This window comes from Cydia fagiglandana, chromosome 1 (genome assembly GCF_963556715.1).
Source record: "Cydia fagiglandana chromosome 1, ilCydFagi1.1, whole genome shotgun sequence".
NCBI classification, from domain to species: Eukaryota; Metazoa; Arthropoda; class Insecta; order Lepidoptera; family Tortricidae; genus Cydia; species Cydia fagiglandana.
This window is the reverse complement of record NC_085932.1, coordinates 9,914,418-9,929,992: the sequence shown is the minus strand read 5'-3', so window position 1 is coordinate 9,929,992 and position 15,575 is coordinate 9,914,418. Positions and strand designations below refer to the sequence as shown.

Sequence of the window (15,575 nt, the reverse complement as noted above, 5' to 3'; positions counted from 1 at the left end):
ATGAAAGACTATGTAAACCTTTGTGACGAAAACGACAGTCAGACGGATACAAGGCGAAAAAATCAAAGATACATGAAAATATACGGGTAGTAAAAATACACGACTCGTGTAAAACATACGCGTGATAATGATATAGGTACGTGTTGGTTATATTTTGGGTGAAGTTTACTTTTAGTTTTTTCTATAAATAAAACTTGGGTTTCGTGGATTTTTTATTTAATTTATTTCATTGCATGTTTGAGAAAAGCACTATACATACCTCGGCGGGAAATGGGGTTGCCCGCGCTCAGACCTATCCGGCCTCGCTTCGCTCGGCCGTCTATATGTCTTCGGCCGGCAACCCCTTTCGTCCCGGCCTCTGTAGTAATGTACTATTAATACACAAAACCCGTCTTCACAAAACAGTTTGAAATGTCATAAAATAATATTTTCAACCATAATTCTTCTCATAATCGGTTGAGAAATGATAGAGTTCTGAAATAACAAACATACAACCGAATTGCAGAGCTTCACTCCTTTTGAAATTTCGAAGTCAGTTAAAAAGTGAGCGGATTGCCTTTTAAAACCATCGCCAAAGGTCAGTTATTACAGTCAGCAAAACAATACATATTTGTATGCATGAGTATCAACTTAGTACCTACTTTTGCTGACTGTACATATGTTTAACTTCCTCCAAAACGTGACGTTATCGTCACGTGATATATTTTTGCAAGTTTGTTGGAATTACCAACACAATATCTATGCTAATGGCATGATCCTTGATCAATACCTACACACCCACTTCGTCTCATTTCATTAAATTGGAAAACTCCGCCCAAACTTGTATTGTGGATGAAATCTTTTGACGAGAGACTTTTTGGTTGTATTATGCTTGAACAAAATAATTATGTGCTACTAATAGATTCCAATATCTTCATGCGAATCAGAAACAGTACTTTCGGTCAGATATAGTAGCTATGTATGAGCTGTATTCTATATAGACGTAATTATTTGTACGAAGATTATTTTATTTATTCGGTACGTGTTTATCAATTTTCATTAGGTATTTTCGTTCAATATTAATGTATTTCATACGTTTTACACTTATTAATTACTTGAACGATATTCAAGGGCATTTCTAGTTTTCACACTCTCCAAATTGCTCCTACATTTCGCCAATGCAAGAATCATGCGTTGCATTGAAAACTGATTTTCAAAATTCCTTTATCCACAATATTGAGTTAGTAAGGTTATGAAACGAAATACGTATAAAAATAATTTACTACTAAACAAGGAACAGTAAAGAAAAAATACTATATAATTATATATAAAGATTTTCAAGTCCTTAACTCCGCGTAATGGATGGTGAATATGGTGATATGTACTTATATATGTTATATTATAGGGCGGTGACGGAGCGAGATGAAACGAAAACAGCCGGGGATTTACGGGATTGAATATGTGTGCGAGTTAATTTTTGACTAGATCTGTAATTTCTGTGCATGTGCTAGATATGGTTTTAATAATATATGAGAACATTTTGATTTAAAATATATTTCCTAGATGTTCTTATGAGTTTCATGTTAAATACTCCATGTGTTATTTTTAAGTACCATTTACACAAATATGTAAATGGTGGAGTCTGTTCGGGAAGAGAAGAGTCGTACCTACAGGTATGGAGCCCAATAACATACCACGACTCTTCTCTTTCCGAATTCCGAACAGACTCTACTTAGTATAAAACAATTTCTCAAGGTAAAAGCTCTATATAGACTTTATAAGGTTGTCTGGAAGATATCGTTTTTTAGCGATAAGACCGCCTATTGCCTGCCTCTATCTTTTATTAATTGTTTTTTTTTTCTGAAACTGTAAATTTTATTCAGCTATACAACGTGTTATATTTATCTGTATGCTCGTACCTTTTTTTAAGCATATTAACACACAAATATAAGTATTATTAAATACTCTAAGGCCCACTTGCACCATTCTACTAATCCGGGGTTAACCGGTTAAACCAGGAGTTGCCATGGTTAACCATACAATTTGACACTAGGTTAATAGTTTAACCGCTTAACCCCGGGTTAGTGGAATGGTGCAAGTGGGCCTAAATTGGATATTAATGTAATTATTTTTAGTCAGTCAAGTAAAGACACATCATTTACAAAGAGCCTTTCATCTGCATCTCGAATCAAAACTACAGTGGTCACTAAGTATACATTATTACTAGCCCTCTCTTTATGGTAAAGAGGATTATAAAACCACGCTATGTATGGAATCTGATCCCATGTCATACGAGATTGCAATTACGACCAGGGGTGTCATTCCGACAGCCATCGAGTATAGCCGAGTCCCAAGTCTCAGGAAAATTAGTATAGGTGCTCATTTTGATTAAGCATAGTTGTAAGGAAGGTCACGCTACGCTGGATCACCCGAGAACTCGGCTATCCTGCGCTCGCGCAGCCGGTCGGAATGCACTGCCAGCTATTGGTGAATAATTGAAGGTCCGTTCTTATCTGATTGAAGGTTGGCCATAAAAGGCTTTCTCAGGGAAATTATTCACTATTAGTACATAGCAATGCACAATGCGACAGTTATGAAAGGTTGTTAGTAGCAATGATTCGACAAATCTAAGTTATTGAAAATGTTTTTCAATTTTTTTTTGATAAGACTAACCATAAAAACAGTGACGTCGGTGATACAATTTATCAGATGGGAATACTAAGCCAAAAGCAAATTCAATAGGTACTTTAATGGGGTTGGCCGGTGGAAGTTTTTAGCAGATGGCGCCATCATCATAGCTTGCCCTGTCAATCCCTAGAATTATGTAATTTTTTGTTTTTTTAATACCCTGGATGCCAGCCCTTTAAGCCAAATCTCATAGAAAAAGGGGCAAGCTATGATGGCGCCATCTATGCAAACCTTTGACAGTTGCCAACCCCATTGCAGACCCGCTGTATGACAACCTACACTTTTACGAAAGTTTCTTGTTGTGTGTCAAAATGTCAAGATTGCTCAGACTGTCAAAAACTTTAAACTTTATTTAACCTTTAGGTACCAACTATACGATAGAAAGCTAATAAAAAAATAAAGGTTTAAAAAGAAAGTTGTTGTATCAGTTTTTTTTAAATATTTTTTGTATATTTTTTTTAAATATTATATGGTTTTTTTACCTAATAAAATGTTATGTACAAGTAGGTACCTACAATAAAATGTACGTCCATTATAATAACAACCCAGTTTAATAAACTGGAAGTTTAACAGTCAATTGGGAAATTGAATGCATGCAATTAATTTCATAATTTCCACCAGTTAGGCTCTGTCGATGGCATTTGAATTTATCAATATTCATTGTCTGAAATCATGAATGTTTACCTATATTATTTCATTTGGAATTCCTAAAATTAACCGATTCACGAATTACCATGAACAAACGATTTTGATTGGTATTGCCGTAGGTACCTATTTGCAATTGAAACCATAAATACCGATACAACTTATAGTCCGTTTTTTTTAGCATTAGAAAGAACTTCGCAGAAGTAAGCTTGTGGTTCCAAATCCGGCACTTTTAGCGGTAATCATTTGAAGTAAATTAGATGTATTGACCATGCTACATTAGATAATTCAATAATTATTAACAATTAAAGAGCCTGATAAAAACTGCACGCTTGCTTCTGTGGAGTTCTTTCTAATGCTAAAAAAAACGAACTATAGTAATTATCAGTGTTGTGGCAGACTTCATTATGATAGGAACAATACTTTTTGAACAAAAGAGGAATGGAAAAAAAATGAATTGATGATTGGATTACAGCACCTAACACAAAAATTTTAATTATTAATTAATTGAACTTTTTTTGCGTTCCTCTAAATTTTTCCATGAGTATAGTTTAGTATAATATTAATAGTGTGGTATGTCGTTGGATAGGTCTTTCAAAACGAATAAGGGTCTCCTAAAACCATTTTTTGATATTGTTAATATTTCCGGAAATATGCGCTCCGAAAGAGAAAAAATATGTGTCTACCACTCACCCCTCTAACGTTTGAACCACGGGTCCAAAAATTGTGAAACAAGAACTTAATAAATACTTTCAATGAAAACTATAGCGAACATGATTGATATGACATATTTATATTTTTTACATTTGACCACATTGTGTAAAACTTAAGTTTAACAGTGGCGTTTCATTATTTCGACAAATTGTCATTTAAAGCAATCTGATTGTGACAATGAAAATAACTTACCTCAAAACACCCTGTGGCTGTCCAGGAATCCTTTGATCCTTTTTCCGTCTCCGGCACTCACTGTCCACTCTCTTATCACCACTGTCACGTATGGTATGATATCGCGGCTGATAACTCTCGAGTTGCGTGTAGAGGCGCGCGCGTGGCGCGGGCGACGGGCCTCGCTGCGTCATAGGGTCCTCGCGTGCGTACTCCGTGGCGTTTGGAGCCACACTGGCCCGAGGCTCGTACTCGATCCTCTCTGCCACCCCTGGCCGCCGCTTGTCGACGAAGGCCACTCGAGGAGGCTTTGGCTGCATCAAACTTATTTTCTTTTTCTTCGCGGTAGACGCAACGTAGAAAAAATAACCGTTGCGGTCCATTTTCGGAGCCGTCGCTTTAACCTGTAAGAGAAAAACGGCTTATTGAGAGCTTAGTTGAAGCTGTAATTGAAAGGTAGGTATTAACTGCAAAGCTTTTACTAAAATATAAAAGGAGTGTTGAAGGCTTACAGCGAAGTATGTCACATTTTTATCCCTTTCGTAAGACGTAATTTCCTTCGCTCTACCTGTGGCTCTGCTTAGTATTTTTGGGTAATGTTTCAATGTACAGGCGGTCTGTGTTGTTGTATTAATTACGTAACCGTAAAAACCCGTTTAAAATAAAGTTTTCTCTAGTTGAAATTAAGTTACCGTATCGCCTCAGTGAAAACGCGTTTTCACTAAAGTCAAAGCTAATTTTTCGTAAGGCCTCCGTTAAAGGTACCTAGTTTAAACTGGGATTTTCCAGTCAAAACTACTTAGTTTTCGCAATGTCTTGGTGAGAGAAGGTGACCCAGGGGAACTGGGTGACTCTTAAAAGCCGGCTTTATGGTATTTCAATTAACAATGGAAACAAGTGAAGAGAATGTCTCTCAAACGCTGTAATTACTAATACATAGGTACTAACTAACACATGAGAGGCTAGCTATAAAATTGTTTCGATATAAAATAACATTATGAACTCTCAGCACGATTTCACAACGAACAACTTACTGTCGCATAGTTCGATGGAAAATTCTCTCGATAGCAGCCGGCGACAAGACAATAACCATTTTATCTCTTACATTTTCAAAGGTAACAAAAACTTCGTAGCACAAACAATGTTGCTGAAACGCTGAATAAAATATGACTGTCCTGCTCGCTCCATTCATCTATGAGCAGATGTCTTTTACGCCGATCATAAAGGTTTATTTTGGGATGAAAATTCAATAAAGAGCCCATGTTGCACTCAAAGGTTTAAGGGGCCCACAGATTACCAGTTCGCCGGACTATATCAGCCTGTCAGTTGTTCGGAGCTGTCAAATTTTGCGTTTAACAGGATGATATCGTCCAGCGAACTGGTAATCAGTGGACCCCCTTAGTACTATGTAGTATGTATATATATGTAGTACTGCACTGAGAGAAAAATCATCACCAGGAAAAAATGAAGTTTTAGTAATAATTATGGACGTTTCACTATTTTTGTAAAGTTTATTTAAATAAACTTTACAAAAATAGTGAAACGTCCAATTATTTCTACAAACAGCTCAGTAATCCCAAATATAACTTCAACAAACAGATAATAGAAATTGCAAGAACTAATAGAAATTGCAAAAGTCAATTTGTTCCTATTAGTTAACTCTCCTTGTCCCCGATTAAGTTTATTTTTGTAATTCTAAGTGTATTTTTGTTGTACTTTTCTCTCAGTGTGAGAATGGGAGAGGATCGGGCTGCCAAGAGAGTGTACCTGGGAAGACCGACTGGTGGTCGCCCGGTAGGTCGGCCCAGACACCGCTGGGGAGACAGTGTGGAAGCGGATCTGCGTCAGCTTCAAGCCGATAATTGGCAGGAAACGGCGCAGGATCGGGAAAAGTGGCGTGCTCTCATTTCGGAAGCCAAGATCCTCTTTGGATCGCTGAGCCATATTAGTTAGTTAGTTAGTATATCATACATGTGCTGTGTATTTTATAGTTTAAGTTCCTTGACTAGCCGGTTAATTAAGAACGTTAGCTCTTGCATTACCTATATATGTAGCTATTTGCAAAACTCTTTAATTAATTCTTATCGCGACTGTAAATATGCCACATCTAAGATTGACTTGAGTCATTTTGACAAACATTAAAATTACATATACAGTATTTCAGTTCATTATCCTTATTGTAAAAAGTAATAATTACATTATCATATTCGAGTAATTAACTGCATACTTTAGTCCTTTTTGATTTTGGGTATATCACGGAAAGGCAAAAGGCGATCGTTCTCACGTTTGTGAAGACAACAAGTTTAGTGTCACAGTTCAAGTACAAAGATGGATTTAAGTCTCTCTACAATACTACTACATAAAATACTACTACACAAAATAAACACAATATATATATATTATATATATATATATATATATATATATAGGTACCTACTTACATTTGCCCTAGAATAATAGGCTAAGCTCTTTTAGTACTTGAAAATAAAGACTTAAGCTTTCAGAAGCATGCCGCCCCAGTGACTAAAGATACGTGAATCAACGTATAAAATTCGTTTGAAATAAGTTTTTTTTTTTCTGTTTTATAGTGACAATAGCTACATGATCGTTGGTTATTGACAGTGTCTTAAGGGGTCTATATCTACTGGTATTAAAATTTCTGCAGAAGTAAGCAGGAAGATATTTTTCGGGCGCATTATACGGTATAAGTAATACTTACCTATTAACCTACTGAAATAATTCCAACTAGCACGATTACTACCCTATGTAAGATAAAAACATTAACACAGCAACATTAGGTACATATATGTAAAATATTCTTATCCGCAATAAGTGAATGCAATAGTAAATATAAACTGCTAAATATAGGTTCTTGTTGATTTGTATGAAATATTCAAATTCCCTATTAACATTGTAAGCTTCATGTTCCGCTCCTTGACATTTCCCTTACTACCCCAGATTAAAAATGCCATAATTTCATACAGTAGTTCCGCGCCCTGTCTCTCTTCAGCTCAACGTCGCAGGTGACTGCCGATGTAAGAGTGGCAGCTGAATAGTTATGACCGGACACACGGACGGACGGACCGGCTAGCGTAGACAGAAGGCGGTCACCTAGAAATCTATGGTTTGAATGACGTGACAGCATTCTTTTGACTTGTCACTGACTTAGGTATAAGAACAATGTCACTTGGTGGCACCTAGGTTTACTTATTCCGTTATTGTAATAGAGTAGATAAGCAATAAAAGATTTCTACAAATTGAGAATTTTTTGATATCGGTTAGAACCTGCATCGGTATTTGAAATATTTAAAAAAGTTCTGCTCGAGCCCTTGAGTGTCTGTAAAAATATAGAGATTGACGCGAATATACGCATCACTTTGATGACCTTGAGAACCGCACAGTTGTCACAGACCTCGAAACCACATAATACCTACATATGCTCTGGACACTCGCCTGCCCTTGGAAAGTTATATTATAACAGTCCTGAATCTGACGCAAGACATGTACCTAAATGTCAGTTGCTCCGCACACCACCAGCCGCTAGCGAGCAAGGCTGCGGCGCACTCACCGACGATTTTATCGCGCCTTCGCCCGCGGCGTCTTTCTGAATGCTAACTGGGCGCTCAATGCTCGCAAAGGCTCTATCTACAACATCTCGTGAACCCCACTTTGATACCCAGCTCCGCCCCGAGATATTTTTCTCTGCGATTTAGATTGCCGACTGTCCGTGTTTAGCATTTAACAAAGAGGCCCTGAGTTATTTCGAGACTTCAGGGGTAGTTTTGCAAACAGTTACAGGAAGTAGTTATGTCTGATGTGGGACTTAGCCCTGATCAAGCTGCGTGGGACTGAAGTATTAAACAAGTTTCGTGAAAAGGAAGAGATTTTGATGAGTCTCGGTGAGAGGTTTATTTCTAGGATTTGGGATTTGTTTACCGTGTCTTTATTAGAGTACCTATTTATACATACATATAGTACCTACTTAGTTTGTACCTATAGTTTATCCTTTTTAGGGTTTCGCAGTCAACTTACAGGAACCCTTACAGTTTCGCCATGTCCGTCCGTCTGACCGTCCGCGGCTTTGCTCCGTGATCGTTAGTCTTCCCTTCTTAGTAAAGAGCCGTAAAAAGCGCTGCAAAGGTGGTACTCCGTTTTGCTTGTAATGTGCATGATAGTAACTAATAGCCCCCGTTCAAGGGAGCCTATTGTGACGGAAAAGTACGGAACCCTACATTGTTGTTAATTGAGGATCTGACACTATTTCTACGTCACACGACGCTACGTATTATTTAATTATATTAGTTTTTTATTTGCGCAGGTTTCAAACATTTGTATCTTTAAAAATAGAAGAACTCAATTAAGTAGGTACATACCTTTTTATAATTTCCACCTTGTTTTTATTGCTGCTTCCTTATATTTGTACTATATACATATTATATTGTGTCTTTTCTTTCTTCGTCTATATTTAACTATTCTCTATGTAGGTAATTATTTTTATCTTTTCCACTGTTATCTAATTTTCTTTACTTTTATCCAATTGTTCCATAAATAAGTTGCTACTCGCAAATCCCGTGTCGATTACCGTAGCAACAGTTCAGTCGCTGAGAATGTATCTTTTAAAATCCACCTTATACATTCGGTGAGCTTCGTATATTTCTGCTCCAGTAATACTAAAACCTATAAGCCGTGGAGTATCAGCAAAGCCCATGACAATAGTGACCACGTAAACACGATTTAATTGAAACTGGACCAAAGTACAGCAAATACAGTCTAAAATCCGAACACAAAAGTAAATATCAAACTGGGGTGGCATTCCATGTCGCACTTCTGGCGTTGGAAGACTTCTATTTCGGTATAAAATGGAAGACAGTTATGAAGATAATTCATAATACAAGTTTTGAATATTGTATGTAGAGGTAAATGTAAAATGTTAAATTAGAGATTTAATAATAATCATTAGTTCGGAATAAGACGCTATAAACTAATGAATAAAATAATGGAAAAATTATAAAACTAATGAATGGTTACTTTGGTCTTTCGCCAAACGTGAAGTAAGTTCGTGTCGTTGAGGTGTTCCGTTGTATTCATCATCAGCAGTTCCAACTCATCAAATATCACTCTCTTCAATGTAAATAATTTGTTGACAATATCCCTCATAGATCCCATCATCAGAACCAAATTTTTATATAAATGGGACCAATCTGTAAGTAAGTGCCTATATACTTAGTATATACCTACTCACCTACTTACAATCAAAACTTTTTTTTTTCAAAATCATTTGAGAAATGACGTAACTCTCTGAGGTAACAAACATTGACGAAAAAACGCACAACCGAATTGAGAACTTTGAATCCCTGGTTTGGAATTATGAAGTCGATTAAAACCGAAGTCGACGAATATGATATCGAATCGAACAGTTCCGAAGCTATAATTCCCACGAGTGGCCGCCCCACTCGGGAACATAAAAGGAGGTCTGTCTTAAATCGGGCATGTACGATACGAGATCATAAAACGTCTAATACCAGTTACAAGTTACAAACCAATTTCAAGTTTATTTGTGAGCTCTGAAAATGTTGTTCGTTCGGTAAATAATGTAGGATACTGTGGCCACAATTGTGCTCTAATGGGACTTGTAAAAATAAGAAATGAGTATTTGGTGTGGGATTGTGTTGTACACAGCAAAGGTTGTTATGCCACAATTTGTTCAAAATGAGCTGAACAGTGAACACACTCTTTTAAATGTAACATTAATAGACAACGGATCGTGAAGAGAGAACATATTGCTTCATGCAGAACTAGAAATCTGTCATGCGACAAGCGACCCCTGTCCAACTATAATGGGTAGTACCAATATCAATGGCCTGAAAGTTATTTCAATGCAACATATCATATGGCCTTGATATAACCTAGAAAGTTCCATTTCTCGAAGTCGGCCCATTCGCATGTACCTATGCAATTTCTCAGAAAGTATTTATTACTCAAGTCTACTTGCTGAGATTTCAAGACGGAATATCCCAAAACCTTTAATGGTTATATTACTCTAAAACACACGACGCACGACTAAAGGATGACTCACGCTAGACCGGGCTGGCGCCGGTCCGGAGCTTCCGGCGCTTCATTTTCTTTGGAAAATACCACGTGATCACCGATCAGCCATCATAGAAAATGACGGGTTATTCGCGGATGGTCTAGAACGCAAAATGACTAGTGTAATATTTTACCTAAATATATCACTTTTAGTCTACTATATCGTGTTCGTGTCGTTTCATACAAATATAAGTAGTTAATATTTGCATTCCTTGAGATACCTATTACAGACGAGATAATACCGTATACACACTGTAAATGCAGTGTGTAAATGTAGAACTACATAGTTGGTATTTCAATTGCAAGAACAGCACGTTCAAAGAGCTCTTGTCTCAATATCAGACAATTTACACATTGCATCTCGAGGGTTCAGTGTGTCAATATTTAGAACTTACTAGGAACAAAGAACACAGAATACAGATGACAAGAAGGTTTGTTTTATACACGTATGTTAGATAAAATAAATATTTGTGGACTTACTAGTATCGGATGACACTTAAACCTGCAGCTGCTGTTTTATGCAAACACACCAACCCACATTAAGACGTAAGTACGTATAGCAGTTACGCTTATGAGATTTATGAATGTAAGCTAAAACGAACCAGCGAGCATTTACAGTACCTAATCTAAGTGTAGTTTGATGTACATTTGATCCAAAAACTATGTACCTACCTACATTTCAGGTTCAGATTTTTATCGTTAAAAGTAATACAAATCTAACGATTACGACGACCTTTCAAACTTAATATTTAAATAGGTTATAGAGAAAAAATAATTTAGTAAGACAATATTTTTAACCTCCTTTGGCAAAATCTGAAAATAGAACTTTCTTATTCTAAATAGTATGTATTCTCAAGTGTACAAGCAACTCAACGACAAAGCTATAGCGAGCAGGTAACTAGTAAGCAGGTGTATTTGATGGGAGTTATACCATATTCGTACTCTGATTTAAAAAACTAATTACCAAGAATTTACACTGATATAATTTCTACTGATTGATTTAGTAGTCTGACAATACCGTCAGCGTCAAATACATCGTGATGGTCAGTGGCCAAATATATCGTAACACACCTAGAAACAAGTGTTTCTTTTGCTAATTGCTGACAATACATCGTTTTTATATCTATATCAGCGCGCTATAAAAAAACGATATCTTGAAATAAGATGAAGATAACAAAATTGAAAAACAAACTTCGGAGATTTTTATATAAAATAAAAATACAATAATAATATTTCTTCTATATTTTATATTAGGTATTCAATCACGGATTTTTCTTGGAATTAAAATAAATTTAAAAATGTCAATAAAGATCATACACATACTTACTTTATGAGTGGTTAATGCTTTATATTAGAATATAAGTCGTGTCATTGTTTGAATTCATTAGAATTGTGTTAGGTATAACTTGTAGTGCTAAGGGATCTCCCTGCACAGGGGTAGATGTGTAAAAACAGACCCACAGTAAATGTGTCTACTGTGGGTCTGTTTTACACATCATTATTGTATTCTAATAAAACATGACACTGCGTCTCAGTCTTGTAAATCCTAATTATAATGTGTAATTAGTAGGATTAATTTCCATAGGCACACATTCAAAAATGAAAAAGCCACTGAACCTCATCGATAACTGCCCATCAGGTAAAATAAAATTATGCAATTCGATGCCCAAATTTCATATCAATCAATTTCGACGCACCCTATGTGTGTAAGCTGATTGTCTTCACAATACATTTTAAAATGTAATGCATGGTGTCATTACCATTGTGAAATCGATTTGGAAATGAAATCAATTCAATATGTAGTTATTAATTTTGGTTATGCTAGGTTCAAATAAAACACATGAGTAGGCATAGATATTACTTAAGATAGTTATTTTTTTTTTGGTTAACTCAGCAAATGCAATCCTTTATGAAATATTCGCACATTCCATTTCATTTTGCGCAAGAAATTACACGGGTAAAGTAAATAAATCTGGTTTTACAAATTATATTTCTCTTTGAACTCAGCAAAAATGCGGTAAGTCGAAAAATTTTAATAAACATCAAAGGTAGTAATTTCGTAATAACAGGCGGTTCTCTAATCCCGACAGAGTTTTTGTTAGGAATACAAAGAAATTGAAAGAGATAGGAGTTCTTTGCAGTAAAGAGACGTCTGGGCATTCTGGGCAAGGACTTCTTCATTTTGGAGTTCTTCGTTCTTAGTTAACAGTAATTTTTCTTTGTCGCAAGGTAAAATCTTGGTTTTATTTTATACGTACCTAGATGTAACTACATTATTAATAACGAAGTGTTAAATTGTATCACTGTTGGGATGTATACCGACTTTTATGACAGCTTGTGAGATTGCAAAATTATTTATAACATAATAATATCGATATCACGAAAGTAGTCAAAATATTTAGGTTAATTTGACAGTTAGCCAGTGACTTAACTAGTTACTTACCACAATATTGTTTAGGCTAGGTTAATAACGCATGGGTATGCGAGTACCTATAATTTTTATCCGGAAATACTTATAACAGATCACTCCATAACAATTAAGTACTTCGCCCCCGCATCCTAACACAAATTAGCACAGGTGTTTCTCGCCGCGATTAATCTTTCTTAAGGCAAATGCACTTTTTCGCACGTAACATGTTATTGTTAATGCATTTCTCGCGTGACCGCTGAGGAGGCTAGCTGGTGTACGGGTACAGTAATTAGCGCTGGGTGGTATGATCGACATTAATGTTAATCAATTAATTACTAAGCGAAGGCCCGAAGATTATAATGAGTCTGATTTGCTATATATGTAGAGTAACAGTTTTGAATGTTTCAGGTGATATATATCGACGCTTAAGAATCAATACTGTCTAAGTTGTAACAAATAATTTAAAATTTAGACAATTATGGAATGCTATTCGTTATTTTTTTCTGCACCTAACTGTTCTGCATTAAAACGTAAAAAACGTCAAAAATGTTAGTTGGACAGTACTGATTCTTAAGCGTCGATATGTAGAGTAACAGTTTTGAATGTTTCACGGTTACGGTTACGTTCCAATTTTGAGGTAATTACGGTCCATATCCCGGTCGATATAAGTCTGTATGTAGAGTAGTTTGGTTTTCTCGTATGTTGCTTTGACATTGATCTGTTATTTTGACACAAAGCCTATATTCCAGGGTATTTAACAGGTTTTATCGGTGGCGTCTTTTGCTTTGCGGACTTTGACAACATACATTATAGGGACAATGCAAGTTTACAAAAAAACTACAACAAAAAGCATAGATACATATTACTTATAATATTATTATTATCTACTAATGCTAATATTCTAAAATTTGGCAAACCTGTGCAATTCTGCATTTGGAGACAATACACTGCAACGTTATGGTGCTATTAAACTGTCTTTTAAGATGGATATTAGATTTTGGAGACAGAAAATATGATTCTATCACCTTTATGATAAGCAAATTATTTATTCTACCCCCATGTAAATATGTATAGAAAATTCCGCACAGCGTATTATGTAGCACATAATAAAGACTAAGCGCTACCTAATCAAAGTTTCACCGCAGGTACATTAAGTGACGTAGATGTCGCTAATTACTCAGAGTGTCTATCACTCGGAGAGCTCACTAAGGAATTATACTAAGTGGATGGATGGTTAATAATTCAACGCAGTGGTTAATGCTTGTAATAAAGGTGTGCATTACGTCCGACTCTGTGACTTTTTAGTATCTAACGATTTTACCGAGCTCTAATTCTTAATGATGACAAGTTATTGTATGTGATAATGTACATTAAATTTCAAATTTTCTTTGTTTTATTATTTTTGATGGAAACATATGCGGGGTCATAAATCTTGAATCAGAAAGGATGAGCTTTAATTGATGAATGTCAATTAATATCGATTTAATTATGGAATTGATTAACCACAATTATCTTCTTACATTTATTTTAGTCTACGGCGGGATTCGGGAAATGAATTAGGGATTCACTAGATATGAAATAGTAAAGATATGTGACGTGCCACGGCAAAAGGTACCATTGCCCGGCTAAATATTGGAGCGGCTTTAATAATAGCGTAAGCGCCAGCCGGTATAAGGTACCTTTTGCCGGTGAACGTCACGTATCTTTACTATTTCATATCTAGTGAATCTCTAATTCATTTTCTGAATCACGCCGTTAGTTTAGTAAACCTACCACGTACCCAATCGTACCCACGTACGTAATCTCTAATTTTCTTATTCTGCTACGGATTCTGCACTTACTCGAAAAATTACTTACTCGTAATCCCAAGCAATAATGCTTCAAGAATCATCTAAGGCCTTTCAAGGGCAATTTTTGAGAGTCCCCCAAGTTATTTGTTGGCAAACACAAAGGAAGTAAAGTATTAATCTTCCATAGGCCGACAACCTGGATTGAACGCCCCCTGGAGTTTGCATCCAGATTTTTATTCACTGCTTACCCTGTTGTTTCCACCCTCGTGCCATACGACACACGGCATTTTGGAATATTACATAGATTTGCAACTACCATGAATATCATTAATATTTATTTAACTGTTCCCATTTAGACATCGAAACGGGTTTAATTATTAATAACTAATGGCTTCATTATTAAATGGTCTTTAATTTTTTTTAAACAGGAGGTAAGGTAAATTAATTCAGTGCTTGGGAAAATTACTGTCTCAATAGTTGTCTTAATTCCAAGCAATTGAGGCGACAACGCATATAAGAACTTCGATTCTGTTCAATGTTGTTCTAAAACTAATCTAGATAATTAATATGTATTAGAGATTGTAATAGGAAATAACGTTGCACATTTATTTTTTCACCCCAGAACAGTATGTCACGAACCATAAGAAATCACCCTCCGTTGTCCCGTACTGCATTTTATAAGTGATTTCTTTTATTACCGAGCACGGACATGAAAAAACCGAATATGAAGAATCCATATCTAGTGGAAAGTGCTGTTTTACGATCTGGTTTTACGGCGTAATGAAAGCGATGATTGAATTAATGCTCCCGCTGGTCAGCCACTGGAATAAACTGGCCAGACGTGACAGAGGTACCGTAAACCGGGGATACTTTGATCAATTTTAGAGTTTGGCATCATTTTTTGACGATCCTAATATACTTAAAAATATGAAATAAAAATATATGTAATAATCGGTTTTTTCTCTTCTTTCCGCCTGCCAAATAAAAAAATATTAGGACTTATAATTTTTTCAGAAAAAAATAAAAACCACGCGATCAAAGTTATATTGAGAATGGGGTTACTTTGAAACTACTTAGTTTTTTGCTGACAA

At 35.8% G+C, this 15,575-nt stretch overlaps 1 protein-coding gene across 2 annotated transcripts in view; it reads right to left on the bottom strand.

Annotated features, from left to right (window-relative positions):
- LOC134663705 (kinesin-like protein CG14535) overlaps positions 1 to 15,575 on the bottom strand; it is a 323,990-nt gene that overhangs the window by 224,329 nt on the left and 84,086 nt on the right. For both annotated transcript variants that reach the window (XM_063520163.1, XM_063520170.1), the window contains exon 3: positions 4,219 to 4,601. In XM_063520163.1, coding sequence (XP_063376233.1) covers positions 4,219 to 4,601 — 383 coding nt within the window. The remainder of the gene's footprint in view (positions 1 to 4,218; positions 4,602 to 15,575) is intronic.